The sequence below is a fragment of the Zootoca vivipara genome, chromosome 2 (assembly GCF_965207765.1).
Source record: "Zootoca vivipara chromosome 2, rZooViv2.hap1.1, whole genome shotgun sequence".
NCBI lineage: Eukaryota > Metazoa > Chordata > Lepidosauria > Squamata > Lacertidae > Zootoca > Zootoca vivipara.
The window spans coordinates 117279753-117299686 of NC_142584.1; the positions used below are offsets into that span (position 1 = coordinate 117279753).

Sequence of the window (19934 nt, forward strand, 5' to 3'; positions counted from 1 at the left end):
TCCATGATTTCTTGTACGGGCGGCCCTTTACCATAGTGACTGACCACAAGCCGTTGCTTGGCCTGTTTGCCCCCGAGAAGCAGACCCCCCAAGTGTTGTCTCCACGTGTCCTCAGGTGGTCAATTTTCCTTGCCGGCTACCAGTATGCACTAATCCACCGCCCTGGGAAGGCGATGGGCCACGCAGACGCACTCAGCAGGCTACCACTACCAGAAACAGGCCCCGACCCAGCGCCTGCGCAAGAGGTTATGACCCTGGAGCTGCTTCCCGACCGACCCATTCAGGCACAAGAAGTTGCGCACCATTCCACAAAAGATAGGGTCATCTCCCGGGTCCTGGACTGGGTGTGGCGAGGATGGCCCAGCAGCAGCCCCGGGCCAGAATTCGCTGGCTACACAAACCGCAAACATGAACTGTCGGCCCACAAGGGGTGCCTGTTATGGGGAAGCAGGGTTGTTGTTCCCCAGCCCCTCCGCAAAAGGGTCCTCACAGCCCTACACGAGACACACCCAGGGGTAGTGAGGATGAAGGTCCTTGCCAGGAGTTATGTGTGGTGGCCGGGGATTGACAGAGAGATAGAGGCCTGGGTCCAACACTGCCAGACCTGCCAAGAATCCCGCCCGGATCCCCCAAGGGCCCCAGTCCAGCCCTGGGAGTCCGCCCGACATCCATGGTCACGCTTACACGTGGACTTCGCTGGCCCCTTCCAGGGAAAAACATTCTTCATAGTGGTGGATTCCTACACCAAATGGCTGGAGGTCGCACTGGTACCGTCCACGTCTACGGCGGCAGCCATCCGGGTACTACGTAAGCTGTTTGCAACCCACGGGCTCCCTGACACCCTCGTCTCGGACAATGGAACCGCATTCACGTCAGAGGAGTTCCAGACCTTCACAGCGCAGAACGCCATCCGCCACATCCGTTCAGCACCATTCCACCCTGCCACCAATGGCCAAGCGGAGCGCATGGTGCGGACCACCAAGGACAGCCTCCGCCGCATAACACAAGGGGACTGGGAATACCGCCTTGCCGCATTTCTTCTAGCACAGCACAGCACCCCAAGCACAACGACGGGCCGGAGCCCAGCTGAACTACTCATGGGCCGGCGCCTTGCAACTAGACTGGACCGACTTCACCCCGACAGAGCTCAGGATGAGGTAGTGGTGGGGAAAGGCAGGAACCCCCGGACATTTGTGGCCCAGGACCCAGTGTATGCAAAGAATTTTGGGGCAGGCCCAGCATGGGTACCCGCCACAGTCACCAAGGTGACCGGTCCCGTGTCGTACGAGGTACTAACGGAAGGGGGGCAATGTTGGCGCCGCCACTGCGACCAGCTACGGCGACGATTCCCAGGAGGAACCCGGGAGGAGAGCGGGACAGAGGGGTCCCAAGGGGACAGCAGGGCAGTGAGGCCTGTAGAGCGAGAGGGGTGGGCAGGGGAAGCAGAAGCAGTAGGCACAGAGGGGCGCCCCGAGGCTGGAAGGACACCGGAACCAGAGTCACAACCTAGTGGTTCAGTGGCGCCAGACCAGACAGCCCCGGCACAGCCAGCAGCCTCGGAACACGAGCCAGAACCAGAACCCCTGACCAAGGAACACCCCAGGCCACAACGCACACGGAGGCGGCCAGCAGACCTTGGGGACTACGAATGCAACTTCCTGGGCAGGACTGGAACTTAGAGGGGAGGGGTGTTATGTACTGAGCTGAATCCTAGAACAATAGGATTCAGAATCAGCAGGAGCTACCCAATCCAACTCCAGGTGGAAGTGAATCCGCAACCTGATTGGCCTGCTGGAGCAGCCAATCAGGCGGCTGGCAGAAGTGAATCTGCTACCTGATTGGCCTGTAGGAGCAGCCAATCAGGCTGCAGGCAGAAGTCAATCCACAATATAATTGGCCCACAGGTGTAGCCCTGAAGTAGCCAATCACGCAAGGCCCATTGTGTAAATAATGTATATAAGCAGATGGTTTTGGGAAAAGAGCCATTCGTCTTCTCTTCTTCTCCTTGATGAATATGAGCTGAATAAAGAGCATGAAATTCACTCTCGACTCCGAGTATATTTCATTGCCCATTGTGATTCTAGGAAGGGTTTGGAATGCCATGACCCCTGAAAGCCCCAGATGCCCTATTCTGCCTCAATATTCATTGGAGCCACTTCCTTCTCTGTGAGCTCTAGATTCTCCATCGGAGGCATGAAATGCTTCCCAGAAGCAACTGGTTAGCCACTGTGAGAACAGGATACTGGATTAGATGTCACATGATCATTGGCCTGATCATGTGACAGGGCCTTTCTTTTGTATTCCTGAAAACAAGACACCAATCCTTTTCTTACTAGATCAGTTTGGGCTCTACTGCATATGATCTCAAGGCAAAAAAACAGTTTCCTTTTATCTACTGGATGGTCCCAAAAGAAAAAGCCCAGTACAGGGGGATTGTCAAGTTGCTGCTGCATTTTGGATGGACTTGGGTTGGTCTCTTTGTTCCAGACAATGGCAATGGAGAAAGGTTCCTGAGTGCCATCAAACCTCTGCTGCTCCACAGTGAGATTTGTGTTGCTTTCTTGGAAATAATTCCTTTTTCCATCCAGATGATGTCATCCCTACGTTGTAAACCATCTCTCCTGAGACAAGTCAAGGTGTTCATTTACTATGGAGACTCTGAACATGGAAGTTTTGTAATCACATACTTACAACGCTTTCAGGAAGTGAAGAGATCTCAGGGAATAGTCTGGATCACAACGGATGTTCTGAACATTGACGAGATTTTGTTTTGTGGTTTTCCTTACAACACGCCTGGCCAAGGTTCTTTGTCCTTAGTAAGGAATACACCAAGACAGACAGAATGTAGCTACTATACTCGACGTTCATACACATCTGAACCGTTTTGCCAGAGAGCATTCTCTTGTTCGTGTTCAAACAATGTGGTGTCTATGGAGGGTTGGACAAGATGCACAGAACAACCGGGAACTTTGTCCCAGGAGAAGATAGAGGCAATCTGGTCTCAAGATCGCTACAGCACTTACTACGGGATCCAACTTGTTGCTCAGGCTTTAAATGCTGCATATTCATCCAGATCAAAATGGAGGTTAATGACGGGTAGAGGAGAAAGATTGGAACATCAAAGGTTGCAGCCATGGCAGGTCTGTCCTCTCCCCTCTTTGCAAATACCTTGTCCATCTCTGGAATATTAATTGGAATTTATATTTTTGTAGTTTATCTCATTGCGATTTTCTTTAGTTGGACGTCTTGAGAATTTTTTGTTATTTTTCATCTATCTTTGTAGCTGTACTATACTTTGAAACTAATTAATAAAGAAAAGTATGGGGAAATATTGCTTCACAACATAGGATTTTTAAATACTTAAGGAGCATTCACTCACATTAATATATATTTTCATAAAATGTATATATCGCTTGACTGATGAAAAAACAGTTTACAAAACAGTTACAATAATAAAATTAATAGAAAGAAATTTAAAACACTAATTTGAACCCTATATTTGAAACCTATAAAAAGTTGAAATCACAATAGGATAGATTAAAGCAAATTAAAACACATGCAAGCTTTCTAGAGTTTCAAAGCGCTTTCCTGGCCGTGTCCTCAATATATATGTTTATTTGGGTCTTATCCCCAAGAGGATTAAAAATGTGATAAAGGACCTGGACCAAAAGTCATCAAATATAGCTGACACAAATTCGCTTCAAAGTAGTAAGAGGTTGGGAACCTTCCTTGATTATCAAAGGAAGACAAGACTACATCCCACAAAATATTCAAGCTGATGAACATATTTGATATATCAGATGTCCAGGAAACATCCTTCAATTGTTTTGCAATCATATAGTTTCCTATCATCTGCAATGGAGTTTGCATATAAGCCTGCAGTTCTCACATGCAACCCTGATACCATGTTTTCTAAATGCTGGTGTTCTCTCCTGCCATTCTAGCTTCACAGTTTCTTAAAAGAAATCCAGTTTTCTAATTCATCCATAGGAGGGATGTATTTTGATAAGAATGGGGAGCTGACTGCCAACTTTGATATCTGGAACTGGGTTGTGTTTCCCAATAAATCTCACAGCAGAATTAAGGTTGGGACAATCGAGGAACAGGCATCCTCCGACATAAAATTCACCATTAATCCGGAAGCCATTGTGTGGCCTGGGAACTTCAGCAAGGTGATTGCATTTATTTATTTCTTGCATTTATACCCTGTCCGGATTCATGCCCCGAAAAACTCCGGGGGAATGCCTGTGCAGTTGTTAGTAGTGTAGCATCTTCAAGAAGGGACATGATTCCAGGGAGGACTCAGGATGCAGCAGATCAATTTGTAAAAGTTGACTGAGCCAATAATAAGCTTGACAGTTCAAAAGCAGACCCCTGGAAGGGCAATCTCTTAATAATTCAGTGGCAGTAAAATATAAGAGTAAAAAATTTAAAATGTACAATATACTTTAAGTAAATCAATTCGAATTGAGAGAGTGAAGGAACATCAGAGAGAGAGTAAAAGTAAGAATGACATGTGACCATGTTTGACTGCATTTATAGGCAGTTCAGGGGCAGTTTGACCTGGAAACACGGAGCTCTTTCCAGATGCATGTCTGTCTCCATGAAAACCTTGGAAACCTTCCAAACACACTAGAAGGTTCCAGAACACTTCCATTACCTTCTGTTAGCTTCGCCACACGAGAGCCAGTGTGGTGCAGTGGTTAAGAGAGGTACACTCGAAATCTGGTGAACCTGGTTCGCGTCTCCGCTCCTCCACATGCAGCTGCTGGGTGACCTGGGGCTAGTCATACTTATCTGAAGTCTCTCAGCCCCACCTACCTCACAGAGTGTTTGTTTGGGGGGAGGAAGGGAAAGGAGAATGTTAGCCGCTTTGAGACTCCTTCGAGTAGTGATATAGCGGGATATCAAATCCAAACTCCTCCTCCTCCTCCTCCTCCCCCGCCTTCTTCCTCCTCCTCCTCCTCCTCCTCCTCCTCCTCCTCCTCCTCCTCCTCCTCCTTCTTCTTCTTCTTCTTCTTCTTCTTCTTCTTCTTCTTCTTCTTCTTCTTCTTCTTCTTCTTCTTCTTCTTCTTCTGTAAGGTTCAGTGGTTTCTTTCAGCTTCTATAGCTTTCATACTTCAGAAATGCCTTTATACCTGATATATCCCACCTTTTCTCTATAGAGTTCAAAATGCTATATATGGTTTGTTGCCTCTTTGTTTTATTCCCACCACAACCCTGTGAAGTAGGACATATTCAGAGGAAGTGAACAGCCCAAGGTCACCCAGGCAGCTTCATGGCTGAGTGGCAATTGGAAGCTTGGTCTCCCGGGGTCTTGTCCAACCCTCTAACCCCTACACCACACAGGCTCCAGTTCCCTTGCTAAATTTGGATAATTTCCCAATAGGGGCCCATTTTATATTATCCCTAAGCTGGCCACTCCCGGGAAGACTGCCACTTCCCAGATGTGTACATCTCTGCTCTTTTCCTTGCTTTCTCTGTTTTGCATAGGAATTCAGTTGGAGAGGAGCAAAGAGTGGAGAGGCTGTCCTTACACTTTCCATTTTTCATCCACTCAGAGGGAGAGATGACAATGCATCAATGGGCCCAAAGTTGACAGAGGAGCCATAGCTGCCATGTGGGCTTCAACAGCTGCCCAATACTGTAATGCCGACTGCTTATAAAAACACAAAAAGACATATCATAGCAGCAAACAGGAACAATAAATCCCACACAGTTTTAAAGGCAATAGAGAGTTTCATTAGTTGACCTTTTCTAAATCCCTTTATCCTTTTTAAAGATGAAACTTTATGGCAGAAACAAGATGACCTCTGCACAGTCCTACAAAATTTGGAAGGGTCTCATTCCCATTTTTAAGCTTTCTAACCTGGCATCAGTATTCTAAAAATGATTTTTATTTGAGCACTTTCTCCAGTCAGGGCCTTCAGATGATGTCTGTTATTTCTGTTGATCTCCTTTGATCCCCCTTCTCCTTATTTTGTAGGTCCTGCCTTGTTCAAGGTGCACCGAAAGCTGTCGCCCTGGATATGCCCGAGTGACTAAAGAAGGAGAGCCTGTTTGCTGCTATGATTGTGCTCCTTGTGCAGAAGGGACCATCTCCATTCAGGAAGGTGGGTGACTCCAGAGGAAAGGGAGAGGACATGTAGTCCATAGCCCTGTTCTCACAGTGTTGAACCAGATCTTAGAGTATGGTCCTTTCAAGAGGGTCTTGTTCCCCATAGCAGTGCAGCACTCAAGTGCAAGGCCTCTCTCCCTTCCAGCCTTCAGCCAGCCCGTCCAAGATGGGGCTCTCCTTCTTCACTGCCTTCTTCTTCCCAGCACACCTTGCTAAGGACTGTCTTTTCCTGACACTTCAAATGCACACCCCATCACCATGGCAACCTTTTTTCCTGCCCAGGCAAAACAATTTCTCTCAGATGGGCCATTAACAGCTTTTGTCACGTGAGGCCACAACTTGGATGGAAGATTAGTCTGTATTTTTCCAGTAGCTTTCAATCTTCAATACTCCAAATAATAAAGAACTACCATTTATTAATCTATAGGATTTATATAGATTATCTATAGGGACCCAGGTGGCACTGTGGTTAAACCACTGAGCCTAGGGCTTGCTGATCAGAAGGTCGGCGGTTCGAATCCCTGTGACGGGGTGAGCTCCCGTTGCTTGGTCCCAGCTCCTGCCAACCTAGCAGTTCGAAAGCACGTCAAAATGCAAGTAGATAAATAGGTACCGCTACAGCGGGAAGGTAAACGGCGTTTCCATGTGCTGCTCTGGTTTGCCAGAAGCGGCTTTGTCATGCTGGCCACATGACCTGGAAGCTATACGCCGGCTCCCTCGGCCAATAATGCGAGATGAGTGCGCAGCCCCAGAGTCGGTCACGACTGGACCTAATGGTCAGGGGTCCCTTTACCTTTACCTAGGATTTATTAATTTCCATGTCCAACATACCCACCCCGAAATTCTGTGGAGTTTCCCTTCCAACTCTATGATTCTAAGATTCTGTTACACCACATTCATAAGTCAGGGCTTTCTCCAGATACCCACACTATTTGAAATTAGAGGTGTATGGACGGAAATGAATTCATTTTGCTGTGGCACCCTGCTCACAGAATGCCCCTCCCCAGGGACAGTCACCTACAGCCAGCAGTGAGGTCATTCCAGCACCTTGTGATTTGTGGATTTCATTTTGATTGTGGGTTTACATGTTCTCTCGAATGTGGATATTGTGGTTCAGTACAGTGGAACCTCGACTTACGAATAACCCTACTTACGAAAAATTCTACTTACGAAGGATACAAATTGGGGCCCGTTTACGAATTTTTTCGACATCTGAAGGCCGGATCGGGCCCCCGCTGCCGCCACTAGCGGCCTCCTGCCGCCTCGGGCGCTCCGCCCATGGCTGGATTGGGCCCCGTCACCCCCGCTAGCGGCCTTCCGCCACCTCGGGCGCTCCGCCCACGGCTGAATCGGCCCCTTTGCCTCCGCTAGCGTCCTCCTGCCACCTTGTTTGCTCGACCCAAGGCCGGATCAGACCCCATCGCCGCCGCTAGCGGTCTCCCGCCGCTTCGGCCGCTCCGCCCACGGCTGAATCGGGCCCCGCCGCCTCCGCTAGCGGCCTCCTGCTGCCTTGTTTGCTCGACCCAAGGCCGGATCGGGCCCCGTCGCCGCCGCTAGCGGCCTCCCGCCACCTCGGGCGCTCCGCCCACGGCTGGATCGGGCCCCGTCGCCTCCGCTAGTGGCCTCCTGCTGCCTTGTTTGCTCGGCCCAAGGCCGGATCGGGCCCCATCGCCGCCACTAGCGGCCTCCCACCGCCTTGGGAGCTCTGCCCAAGGCCGGATCGGGCCCCATGGCCCCCGCTAGTGGCCTCCCGCCGCCTCAGGCGCTTCGCCCACGGCTGGATCGGGCCCCATTGTCGCCACTAGCGGCCTCCCGCCACCTCGGGCACTTCGCCCACGGCTGGATCGGACCTTGTCACCTCCGCTAGCGGCCTCCTGTCGCCTCGGGCACTCGACCCATGGCCGGATCGGGCACCGCGTCCGCTGCTAGCAGCCTCCCGCCGCCTTGGGCGCTCGGCCCATGGCTGGATCGGGCCCCGCCGCCTCGGGCGCTCGGCCTACGGCCAGATCGGTCCCCGCCGCCACCACTAGCTGGCCTCCCACCAGATAGCCGCCTTCCCCACTTGGCCTATGGCCGGATCAGGCCCCCGCCGCCACCACTAACCTGCCGCCTCGCCGCCACCCGCCCGCGCTCCCTGCGCTGAAAGGTAATAAGATATATAAGATATCTTTATTGTCATTGTCCCCTTGCGGGAACAACGAAATTACTCGGTTGTTACATCCACTCCGATAAAGCATTCCGCATAATCCAAAATTATAAAAACCTAATTAAAGAGTTAGGGAGCAACCAGCCGCTGCGTCTCCACGCGCTGCCATTTTAGCCATTTAATGTTGCTGTGCATGCCTTTAAAGTCTCTTTTAAAGGGTCTTTTTCCTAGGCTCCGGAACGAATTAATCCATTCCCAATGCATTCCTATGGGAAACATCGTTTTGACTTACGAATGTTTCTACTTACGAATGTGCATTCGGAACGGATTAAATTCGTAAGTAGAGGTTCCACTGTATTTTCCTTTCATAGAGGTCCTGAGATTGAAATTCTATTACAGTGGTACCTCTACTTACGAATAACTCTACTTATGAATGTTTCTACTTACGCATGGAGCTCCGTCCGCCATCTTGGATGCTGTTTAGAGAGGATTTTTTCCTACTTACAAATTTTTTGATAGGGTTGCTTCGACTTACGGATTTTTTCTCCCAATGCATTCCTATGGGATTCGACTTACATTTTTTTTCGACTTATGAATGTGCGTTCGGAATGCATTAAATTCATAAGTAGAGGTACCACTGTACAGTCATACCATGGATCTCAAATGCCTTGGCTGCTGAACAAATTGGATCCCGAACGATTGAAACCTGTATGTGAATGCTCTGGTTTTTGAACGGTTTCGGGAGTCAAATGGACTCCCGCAACACATTCTGGTTGAGATCAAGGTACAATTGTACAGTATTCCCGTTTGTACATTGATTTGATATCTTTAATACATTCACTGATGAGTAAATAAACCATTCATCCAGATATTTCGGTGAAGATGTTAACGGCATTTCTCAACTTTCAAGGCTTCTGTAATTTCAGTCTCCACCGTTAACACAACACAGTTCAAAGCAATTACTTTGGGAAACCTTCTCTTTATCACTGCGGAGGGAAAGGGGGAGATCAGCAGGCAGACCACACCAGGCTCTGCATCCCTTTTTGGGTTAAATCCTGCTCTCCAAACTCTGCTTCACACCGGGTTGGAGCAGAGCTGTCTTTAAAAGGACCTGGAGGAGAAGAGGGCAGAGGTTACAGAAAGACCTGTGAGATCACCAGTTTCTCGGAATGTTCCTCTTCCTCAGATTTTTGTGGGAGAGCTGTGACTTTGTTTGTGATCTTGGTGAGAGCACGGAGTCTGTGAGGTGAAGTGCATCAGAAGGACAAGGAGTGATATTCGTTTCTACATATATTGTAATCTTGTATTATTGTAACATTTTTATACATAACTAATTATTGCTTAAGTTGCCTGCTGTTGCTTTAGTTTTCTGTGCACACCTTAGAAATACTTTCCATGCTAAGTATACGGTAATAGAATTGGAACAAAAATAATAATCAATGAATGAAATAAAACAGAACATGTGTAAACTTTCCTTATAGAAGGAGAACACTCTGTAATCTGTTCTCATACTCTGACATTTAGGGGTTCCTAAGAAGTAAATTTGATGATGCCTACGTCAGAGTAAAATGCTCAAAAATGGCTTCAGCATGCCATTTTTAGTCTGCGTAGGATTTAGGGCTCTTCAAGCAAATCCTGCCCTAAGCCAGGAAAATGTCCCTCTCTGATTTCCTGACCTCTTCCACTTCGTTATATTGTCCCACTGTATTGGAATAACACAGTTACAGATGTAAGAGTTTTGTTAGTGATACTGAAGTCCTTCTTTTCTTTAGATGCAAAGCTTTGCACTAAATGCCCAGAAGATCAGCATGCAAATCAAGTGCGAGACAAATGTATCCCCAAAACGATAACATTTCTGACTTATGAAGAAACCTTGGGGATTGTCCTGGTTTCCTTTGCCCTCTTCTTGTCCTTGACCACTGGCATTGTGCTAGGAATCTTCATTAAATACAAGGAAACTCCCATAGTCAAAGCTAACAATCGAGACTTATCCTATATCCTCCTCATCTCCCTCCTGCTTTCCTTTTTGTCCGCCTTCCTGTTCATTGGCCGGCCAAGCAAAGTGACCTGCCTTCTCCGACAAACAGCCTTCAGCATCATATTTTCATTCGCTGTCTCTTCTGTGTTGGCAAAAACCATCACTGTGGTGCTGGCCTTCTTGGCCACAAAGCCAGGGAACAAGGCGAGGAGATGGCTGGGGAAGAGTCTGTCCAACTCCATTGTCCTTTCCTGTTCTAGTATGCAAATTGTCATCTGCACCATCTGGCTGGGAATTTCCCCACCCTTCCCAGACTCCGACATGCACTCACAAGTTGGAGAGATAATTCTTCTATGCAATGAAGGATCTGTTGCCATGTTTTACACTGTCCTTGGCTACATGGGCTTCCTGGCAGCCATCTGCTTCACGGTGGCTTTCTTAGCCAGGAAGCTTCCAGGGTCTTTCAATGAAGCCAAGCTGATCACCTTCAGCATGCTGGTCTTCTGCAGTGTGTGGGTGTCCTTTGTGCCCACTTACCTGAGCACCAAGGGGAAGTACATGGTAGCTGTGCAGGTCTTCTCTATGTTGGCCTCCAGTACTGGGCTTCTGGGCTGCATCTTCATTCCCAAGTGCTACATTATCATATTCCAGCCAGATCTGAACACAAAAGCACATCTAACTACAAAAAGTGAAGGAAGTTTCTGATTCTTAGCTTCACATAAAATATGATGTTGTTAACGTTTACCCTACCCTGGTTTGTGTCAGGGAAACTGGAAACATTATTAAGTCATAGAACCACAAATGATATAAGTGTGTGTGCAATTGTCTTGCCACAAACCTCTTCACCCTTGAAAATGACTCTATGGAACAGTCTTAAATTTGCAGAGGAAAACGTGTAATCTAACAAAGTGATAATATGAATGGACCCTCCTTTTTTTTGAATTGTAAGTTTTATTGTATTAATCCTAGTACATTCTTATATACATTATATACATTTTTGTATACGTATACAATATTCCATTTCAAATGTTAAGAAATAAAGATTATTACAAACTTTAAAAAGTCTTCTTGTTATTTTTTTCCCTTTCCAAATTATTTGCTGTACTGTAATTCAATAAGAATACGAAGACAAAACCTAAGAAAAAGAAAAAAGAAAAAAAGAAGGAAAAACTACAAAAAAGAGAAAAAAGAAAAAATATATATAAAAGAAAAAATATATAAAAATAAAAATTGGACTTCCTGTCACCTCCTGAAGTGCATCACATTAGTATTATTGATGTACCTGCTTTTCTCACCATCGTCTTGCTTTCATTTTTTTGTACATCCATATCAGGTCTACCTGCATTTTCCTATGGATTTTATGCTACATTATACATGAGTCATTCATTATACAGTGGAACCTCGGTTTATGAACACCTCGGTTTATGAATTTTCGGTTTATGAACGCCGCGGACCCATCTGGAACGGATTAATTCATTTTCCATTACTTTCAATGGGAAAGTTCGCTTCAGTTTATGAACGCTTACTCCGCGGACCGTCTGGAACGGATTAATTCACTTTCCACGGCTGAATCGGGCCCCGCCACCTCCGCTAGCGGCCTCCTGCTGCCTTGTTTGCTCGACCCAAGGCCGGATCGGGCCCCGTCGCCGCCGCTAGCGGCCTCCCGCCACCTCGGGCGCTCCGCCCACGGCTGGATCGGGCCCCGTCGCCTCCGCTAGCGGCCTCCTGCTGCCTTGTTTGCTCTGCCCAAGGCCGGATCGGGCCCCATGGCCGCCGCTAGTGGCCTCCCGCCGCCTCAGGCGCTTCGCCCACGGCTGGATCGGGCCCCATTGTCGCCACTAGCGGCCTTCCGCCACCTCGGGCGCTCCGCCCACGGCTGAATCGGCCCCTTTGCCTCCGCTAGCGTCCTCCTGCCACCTTGTTTGCTCGACCCAAGGCCGGATCAGACCCCATCGCCGCCGCTAGCGGTCTCCCGCCGCTTCGGCCGCTCCGCCCACGGCTGAATCGGGCCCCGCCGCCTCCGCTAGCGGCCTCCTGCTGCCTTGTTTGCTCGACCCAAGGCCGGATCGGGCCCCGTCGCCGCCGCTAGCGGCCTCCCGCCACCTCGGGCGCTCCGCCCACGGCTGGATCGGGCCCCGTCGCCTCCGCTAGCGGCCTCCTGCTGCCTTGTTTGCTCTGCCCAAGGCCGGATCGGGCCCCATCGCCGCCACTAGCGGCCTCCCACCGCCTTGGGAGCTCTGCCCAAGGCCGGATCGGGCCCCATGGCCGCCGCTAGTGGCCTCCTGCCGCCTCAGGCGCTTCGCCCACGGCTGGATCGGGCCCCATTGTCGCCACTAGCAGCCTCCAGCCACCTCGGGCACTTCACCCACGGCTGGATCAGACCTCGTCACCTCCGCTAGCGGCCTCCTGTCGCTTCGTGCACTCGACCCATGGCCGGATCGGGCCCCGCGTCCGCTGCTAGCAGCCTCCCGCCGCCTTGGGCGCTCGGCCCATGGCTGGATCGGGCCCCGCCGCCTCGGGGGCTCGGCCTACGGCCAGATCGGTCCCCGCCGCCACCACTAGCTGGCCTCCCACCAGATAGCCGCCTTCCCCACTTGGCCTACGGCCGGATCAGGCCCCCGCCGCCACCACTAACCTGCCGCCTCGCCGCCACCCACCCGCGCTCCCTGCGCTGAAAGGTAATAAGATATATAAGATATCTTTATTGTCATTGTCCCCTTGCGGGAACAATGAAATTACTCGGTTGCTACATCCACTCCGATAAAGCATTCCGCATAATCCAAAATTATAAAAACCTAATTAAAGAGTTAGGGAGCAACCAGCCGCTGCGTCTCCACGCGCTGCCATTTTAGCCATTTAATGTTGCTGTGCATGCCTTTAAAGTCTCTTTTAAAGGGTCTTTTTCCTAGGCTCCGGAACGAATTAATCCATTCCCAATGCATTCCTATGGGAAACATCGTTTTGACTTACGAATGTTTCTACTTACGAATGTGCATTCGGAACGGATTAAATTCGTAAGTAGAGGTTCCACTGTATTTTCCTTTCATAGAGGTCCTGAGATTGAAATTCTATTACAGTGGTACCTCTACTTACGAATAACTCTACTTATGAATGTTTCTACTTACGCATGGAGCTCCGTCCGCCATCTTGGATGCTGTTTAGAGAGGATTTTTTCCTACTTACAAATTTTTTGATAGGGTTGCTTCGACTTACGGATTTTTTCTCCCAATGCATTCCTATGGGATTCGACTTACATTTTTTTTCGACTTATGAATGTGCGTTCGGAATGCATTAAATTCATAAGTAGAGGTACCACTGTACAGTCATACCATGGATCTCAAATGCCTTGGCTGCTGAACAAATTGGATCCCGAACGATTGAAACCTGTATGTGAATGCTCTGGTTTTTGAACGGTTTCGGGAGTCAAATGGACTCCCGCAACACATTCTGGTTGAGATCAAGGTACAATTGTACAGTATTCCCGTTTGTACATTGATTTGATATCTTTAATACATTCACTGATGAGTAAATAAACCATTCATCCAGATATTTCGGTGAAGATGTTAACGGCATTTCTCAACTTTCAAGGCTTCTGTAATTTCAGTCTCCACCGTTAACACAACACAGTTCAAAGCAATTACTTTGGGAAACCTTCTCTTTATCACTGCGGAGGGAAAGGGGGAGATCAGCAGGCAGACCACACCAGGCTCTGCATCCCTTTTTGGGTTAAATCCTGCTCTCCAAACTCTGCTTCACACCGGGTTGGAGCAGAGCTGTCTTTAAAAGGACCTGGAGGAGAAGAGGGCAGAGGTTACAGAAAGACCTGTGAGATCACCAGTTTCTCGGAATGTTCCTCTTCCTCAGATTTTTGTGGGAGAGCTGTGACTTTGTTTGTGATCTTGGTGAGAACACGGAGTCTGTGAGGTGAAGTGCATCAGAAGGACAAGGAGTGATATTCGTTTCTACATATATTGTAATCTTGTATTATTGTAACATGTTTATACATAACTGATTATTGCTTAAGTTGCCTGCTGTTGCTTTAGTTTTCTGTGCACACCTTAGAGATACTTTCCATGCTAAGTATACGGTAATAGAATTGGAACAAAAATAATAATCAATGAATGAAATAAAACAGAACATGTGTAAACTTTCCTTATAGAAGGAGAACACTCTGTAATCTGTTCTCATACTCTGACATTTAGGGGTTCCTAAGAAGTAAATTTGATGATGCCTACGTCAGAGTAAAATGCTCAAAAATGGCTTCAGCATGCCTTTTTTAGTCTGCGTAGGATTTAGGGCTCTTCAAGCAAATCCTGCCCTAAGCCAGGAAAATGTCCCTCTCTGATTTCCTGACCTCTTCCACTTCGTTATATTGTCCCACTGTATTGGAATAACAATACAGTCCATGGGGTCACGAAGAGTCGGACACGACTAAATGACTAAACAACAACAACAACATTGGAATAACACAGTTACAGATGTAAGAGTTTTGTTAGTGATACTGAAGTCCTTCTTTTCTTTAGATGCAAAGCTTTGCACTAAATGCCCAGAAGATCAGCATGCAAATCAAGTGCGAGACAAATGTATCCCCAAAACGATAACATTTCTGACTTATGAAGAAACCTTGGGGATTGTCCTGGTTTCCTTTGCCCTCTTCTTGTCCTTGACCACTGGCATTGTGCTAGGAATCTTCATTAAATACAAGGAAACTCCCATAGTCAAAGCTAACAATCGAGACTTATCCTATATCCTCCTCATCTCCCTCCTGCTTTCCTTTTTGTCCGCCTTCCTGTTCATTGGCCGGCCAAGCAAAGTGACCTGCCTTCTCCGACAAACAGCCTTCAGCATCATATTTTCATTCGCTGTCTCTTCTGTGTTGGCAAAAACCATCACTGTGGTGCTGGCCTTCTTGGCCACAAAGCCAGGGAACAAGGCGAGGAGATGGCTGGGGAAGAGTCTGTCCAACTCCATTGTCCTTTCCTGTTCTAGTATGCAAATTGTCATCTGCACCATCTGGCTGGGAATTTCCCCACCCTTCCCAGACTCCGACATGCACTCTCAAGTTGGAGAGATAATTCTTCTATGCAATGAAGGATCTGTTGCCATGTTTTACACTGTCCTTGGCTACATGGGCTTCCTGGCGGCCATCTGCTTCACGGTGGCTTTCTTAGCCAGGAAGCTTCCAGGGTCTTTCAATGAAGCCAAGCTGATCACCTTCAGCATGCTGGTCTTCTGCAGTGTGTGGGTGTCCTTTGTGCCCACTTACCTGAGCACCAAGGGGAAGTACATGGTAGCTGTGCAGGTCTTCTCTATGTTGGCCTCCAGTACTGGGCTTCTGGGCTGCATCTTCATTCCCAAGTGCTACATTATCATATTCCAGCCAGATCTGAACATAAAAGCACATCTAACTACAAAAAGTGAAGGAATTTCTGATTGTTAGCTTCACATAAAATATGATGTTGTTAACGTTTACCCTACCCTGGTTTGTGTCAGGGAAACTGGAAACATTATTAAGTCATAGAACCACAAATGATATAAGTGTGTGTGCAATTGTCTTGCCACAAACCTCTTCACCCTTGAAAATAACTCTATGGAACAGTCTTAAATTTGCAGAGGAAAACGTGTAATCTAACAAAGTGATAATATGAATGGACCCTCCTTTTTTTGAATTGTAAGTTTTATTATATTAATCCTAGTACATTCTTATATACATTATATACATTTTTGTATACGTATACAATATTCCATTTCAAATGTTAAGAAATAAAGATTATTACAAACTTTAAAAAGTCTTCTTGTTATTTTTTTTCCCTTTCCAAATTATTTGCTGTACTGTAATTCAATAAGAATACGAAGACAAAACCTAAGAAAAAGAAAAAAGAAAAAAAGAAGGAAAAACTACAAAAAAGAGAAAAAAGAAAAAATATATATAAAAGAAAAAATATATAAAAATAAAAATTGGACTTCCTGTCACCTCCTGAAGTGCATCACATTAGTATTATTGATGTACCTGCTTTTCTCACCATCGTCTTGCTTTCATTTTTTTGTACATCCATATCAGGTCTACCTGCATTTTCCTATGGATTTTATGTTACATTATACATGAGTCATTCATTATACAGTGGAACCTCGGTTTATGAACACCTCGGTTTATGAATTTTCGGTTTATGAACGCCGCGGACCCATCTGGAATGGATTAATCCACTTTCCATTACTTTCAATGGGAAAGTTCGCTTCAGTTTATGAACGCTTACTCCGCGGACCGTCTGGAATGGATTAATTCACTTTCCATTACTTTCAATGGGAAAGTTTGCTTCAGTTTATGAACGTTTCAGTTTATGAACAGACTTCCGGAACCAATTGTGTTCATAAACCGAGGTACCACTGTACATTATACATGAGTAATAATATGAATGGACTCTCCTAGATGCCTATTCTATGACAAAAATGGAAAAATAAAAATGCAGCTCCCTTTAATGATTGAAGATATGTAGAAAGTCGCTACACATGAATAAGTTGTGTACAAGTGTAGATTTGCCATGGACAAATGTAACAATATATGGAATTCATTTTTCTAAATACCATATTAGATTTAGGTCTGGTGAACTGCAACAAGAATTTTCTCCCCTTTTTTATAATGTACACAGTATATTTTTTTATTGTTTTTCCTCTACTGTTTTTTCTACATGGTTACTATTTCTTGTTTCTTCCTCTTCTTTGTCTCTTATTTTACTCTGTGCACTTGCAATTTTGTACTTAAAAAATAATAAAATAAAATAGTAAACCTTTCCAGCATCTACATATCACAAATAACCAGTACTACAACTGGGTTGTAGTAGCAGTTATAAACCAAAAGGCTCAAGTTGGAGGCTGCCAGAAATCCCCCCTTTAATAATTCAAAACAGACACAGTATTTTAGGTTTGGGTTTTGGGCATTAATTTGGCCACAACTTTATTTAAATACATTTTAATTTGAGTGTTGGCTTAGGCTTTTGGTTAATCATTCATCCTTCTCTAAGAAGGACCATCTTCATCTGTCCATTTAGGACAGGACTCAATTCATCTGTCCACGTGGGACAGGACTCACATCATCTGCCCACTTGGGACAGGACTCACAATCTGTCCACTTGGGACAATACCAGCTCTGACTTCCCCAAGGGTATAGAGAAGTCAAGTAAACACCCCTGGGAGAGGAGGTAGCCGTGCCCAGACATTCTCCCCTCTCGACCAAGAATGTTCCCCAAGGCTCGTACTCTATAATGGCCCCCCAGCCCCGCCTGTGGCGGGGATGTAAGGACGAGAGCGTAAGCCCCAGGATTCCTTTAACGGAATACTTCTATGTGGAGCAACATAAAGGAGTGGGGGGTAGGCATGTGGATGCCACACCCCTCTTCCAACCAGATTCGATAACCAAAAGACTAACCGCCAACCTAACAAGTTGTGACGATTTGCTAAGCAGTAGGCAAAAACCAAGTGGCAAAGCCAATCAGCCAAATGGCAAAATTCCTACTGGACCCTTGCAAAGCAAGCGGCCCCCATGACGGCGATGGTGGGCTTGGAGAGTTTGCATACATACACTGTACCCCACCATCACCATATTCTGGTCAGAACTTCTTCCACGCCTGCAATGGCGCAGCAACTCCACACCTATAAGGCTTAATGACACCATTGAAAAAATAAACAGGGCATTGCATGCAGCAATCACGTGCATTGGGGGGTCACGTTGTGAAGCATCCCGGCATCAAAATATACAGGAAGGAGCTGTTCCGGCCTGATGGTGTACACCTCACAGCCGCTGGTAACAATTATTGGCTGAGCGACATTAGGCATGGCCTATTGGAATGGTTGGTGGTTTGTGAAGCGTCTTTTCAGGTGCAGGTAGTCTCGGCGGCGAGACCTCGATTGGCGGTCTCGGGTGGCGGTTGCAGGTCTTGAGCAGAATCCTTTAGACATTTACCAAAATGGGGGGGCGTGGGGGAGGTGACCCCCGCCCCCATTGCGGCGGTGATACCGGGATTCCTGTTAAAGGGGTCTAGGCGGGAGGCATTGACCATTCGCCGAGGAGCCGTCATTGCCCTCCCCCTCCAGCGACGGCGAAAAGGGGGACGGGCTATATGCTTGAACATATGTTCTCCAGAGCTAGCCCAACCCCCATATATGCTGGATAACCTGGAAATTACCCAGGCGCTGGGAAGATAAACGCCCAGTGCCTGTGCCAAGGTCTCCCTACATCTGAATCTTAATAAAGTTGGGGCCAATTTTAATCCCATAGAACATTGTCTGGTGTCATTATTCTGCTCGGGGGCTGACTGGGGTTTTGGGGGTCTCCGCCTGACTGAGCAATAAGGATGGAAAGGCCCTACAATCCTATATCTCTTACAATCAGATGGACTTGTTACTGAAGAGGTCCATTTCATTGACATGTACTGATGTAAATCAATATAGTGTTTCAGAGCAATACAACACATTTTCAATAATCTGCCCCAAACTCCACTAACACCTGCAGTGGAAGACACTGTTTTTGAATGTATAATGGATTGTTACCTGCTGGACACTATAGATAACATTTATATTAATAGCCTTCCTCTGCCCAACTATGTATGAATGAAATTCTTCCAAGGAAGGAGCAATCTTCTGGGGTCATCACCGCACCATGAATGTAAAGCACATGTATACCACTTTAACATTCATGACTTCCTACAAAGAATCCTGGGAGGTGTAGATAGTTAAAGGTGCTTAGTTAGGAGCCCCCTCTGTTCAAGGTCTCTAATAAAGAGATAAGCAATGAGCTAACAAAGGCACTAGGATAAGGGGACGACAGAGGACAAGATGGTTGGACAGTGTTTTCGAAGCTACGAACTTAAGTTTGACCAAACTGTGGGAGGCAGTGGAAGACAGGAGTGCCTGGCGTGCTATGGTCCATGGGGTCACAAAGAGTCGGACACGACTAAACGACTAAACAGCAACAGCAACAACAACAACAAAGGTTCAGGTTAAAGATACAACCCAACCAGCTCACTTATGCATCTGCCTTATACAGTGGCAACAATACCTGGACTTTGCTTAGCTTTCTCCCGCTAACAAAGGAAGTGATGGGTGTCTAAAGCCCCACAGCCTCCCCACCCCAACTCAGTCGAGGAGCATCCCCAGCAGAAGAAGGAAGGTGTGCCGGTGGCCACATTGCGCTGGTCATGCAGTGACTGAATCACATGCCTTCTCGGTAGTGGCACCCACCCTGTGGAATGCCCTCCCACCAGAGGTCAAAGAGAACACCAATTACCAGACCTCCAGACGGCATCTCAAGGCAGCCCTGTTTAGGGAAGCTTTTAATGTTTGATGGATTTCTGTATTTTATTATTTTATTGGAAGCCGCCCAGATTGGCTGGGGGAACCCAACCAGATGGGGTGGTATATATAAATAATAATAATAATAATAATAATAATAATAATAATAATAATAATCACCCATCCTCTTTTTGCCTCTGATCTTTGGTCAAGAAATATTCCAAAGATTCAAAGAGTGACACAGCCCTGTCCCTCCTTGGAAAGCAGGCATCTTGCTTTCCTTGGTCAAATCTCACCCCCCCCCCTGTATGTACTCATGTGGTGAAGCCAAATGTTCAAGGCAAATTAGGTGGGAATGTGCTCTTATTTCTGTTGAAAACTGATGAAAGAACCTGGATAAGCAATTT

At 47.0% G+C, this 19934-nt stretch overlaps 4 protein-coding genes across 5 annotated transcripts in view; 3 read left to right on the forward strand and 1 right to left on the reverse strand.

Annotated features, from left to right (window-relative positions):
* LOC118080221 (vomeronasal type-2 receptor 26-like) overlaps positions 1 to 3100 on the forward strand; it is a 42256-nt gene extending 39156 nt beyond the window's left edge. The window contains exon 7 of the mRNA XM_060270877.2: positions 3074 to 3100. Coding sequence (XP_060126860.2) covers positions 3074 to 3100 — 27 coding nt within the window. The remainder of the gene's footprint in view (positions 1 to 3073) is intronic.
* Positions 1 to 19934, reverse strand: part of LOC118080166 (major histocompatibility complex class I-related protein 1-like) — a 194200-nt gene that overhangs the window by 83595 nt on the left and 90671 nt on the right. The gene's annotated exons all lie outside the window — the stretch shown is intronic.
* Positions 3981 to 11552, forward strand: LOC132591603 (vomeronasal type-2 receptor 26-like). 2 transcript variants are annotated; one of them, XM_088664252.1, is made up of 3 exons: positions 3981 to 4172; positions 5987 to 6113; positions 10037 to 11552. In XM_088664252.1, exons 1-3 carry the CDS (start codon positions 3996 to 3998, stop codon positions 10945 to 10947), a joined length of 1215 nt encoding a protein of 404 aa, XP_088520378.1. In that variant the 5' UTR covers positions 3981 to 3995; the 3' UTR covers positions 10948 to 11552. The 2 variants fall into 2 exon arrangements, 1 of the variants encoding a protein (XP_088520378.1); XR_015948550.1 differs by lacking the exons at positions 3981 to 4172; positions 5987 to 6113 and adding an exon at positions 7358 to 8264 and having other exon boundaries at positions 10037 to 10165.
* On the forward strand, positions 12935 to 16031 carry LOC118081353 (vomeronasal type-2 receptor 26-like). The gene has a single exon (XM_060269800.2). It carries the CDS (start codon positions 14678 to 14680, stop codon positions 15680 to 15682), a length of 1005 nt encoding a protein of 334 aa, XP_060125783.1. The 5' UTR covers positions 12935 to 14677; the 3' UTR covers positions 15683 to 16031.

Excerpts from the sequence above, each read along its gene's own strand:
- LOC132591603 (XM_088664252.1), top strand. The coding sequence starts at position 3,996 with ATGTATTTTGATAAGAATGGGGAGCTGACTGCCAACTTTGATATCTGG. Across the intron at positions 4,173-5,986 it reads GGCCTGGGAACTTCAGCAAG|GTCCTGCCTTGTTCAAGGTG; the intron begins GTGATTGCATTT and ends CTTATTTTGTAG. Across the intron at positions 6,114-10,036 it reads GACCATCTCCATTCAGGAAG|ATGCAAAGCTTTGCACTAAA; the intron begins GTGGGTGACTCC and ends TCTTTTCTTTAG.
- LOC118081353 (XM_060269800.2), top strand. The coding sequence starts at position 14,678 with ATGACTAAACAACAACAACAACATTGGAATAACACAGTTACAGATGTA.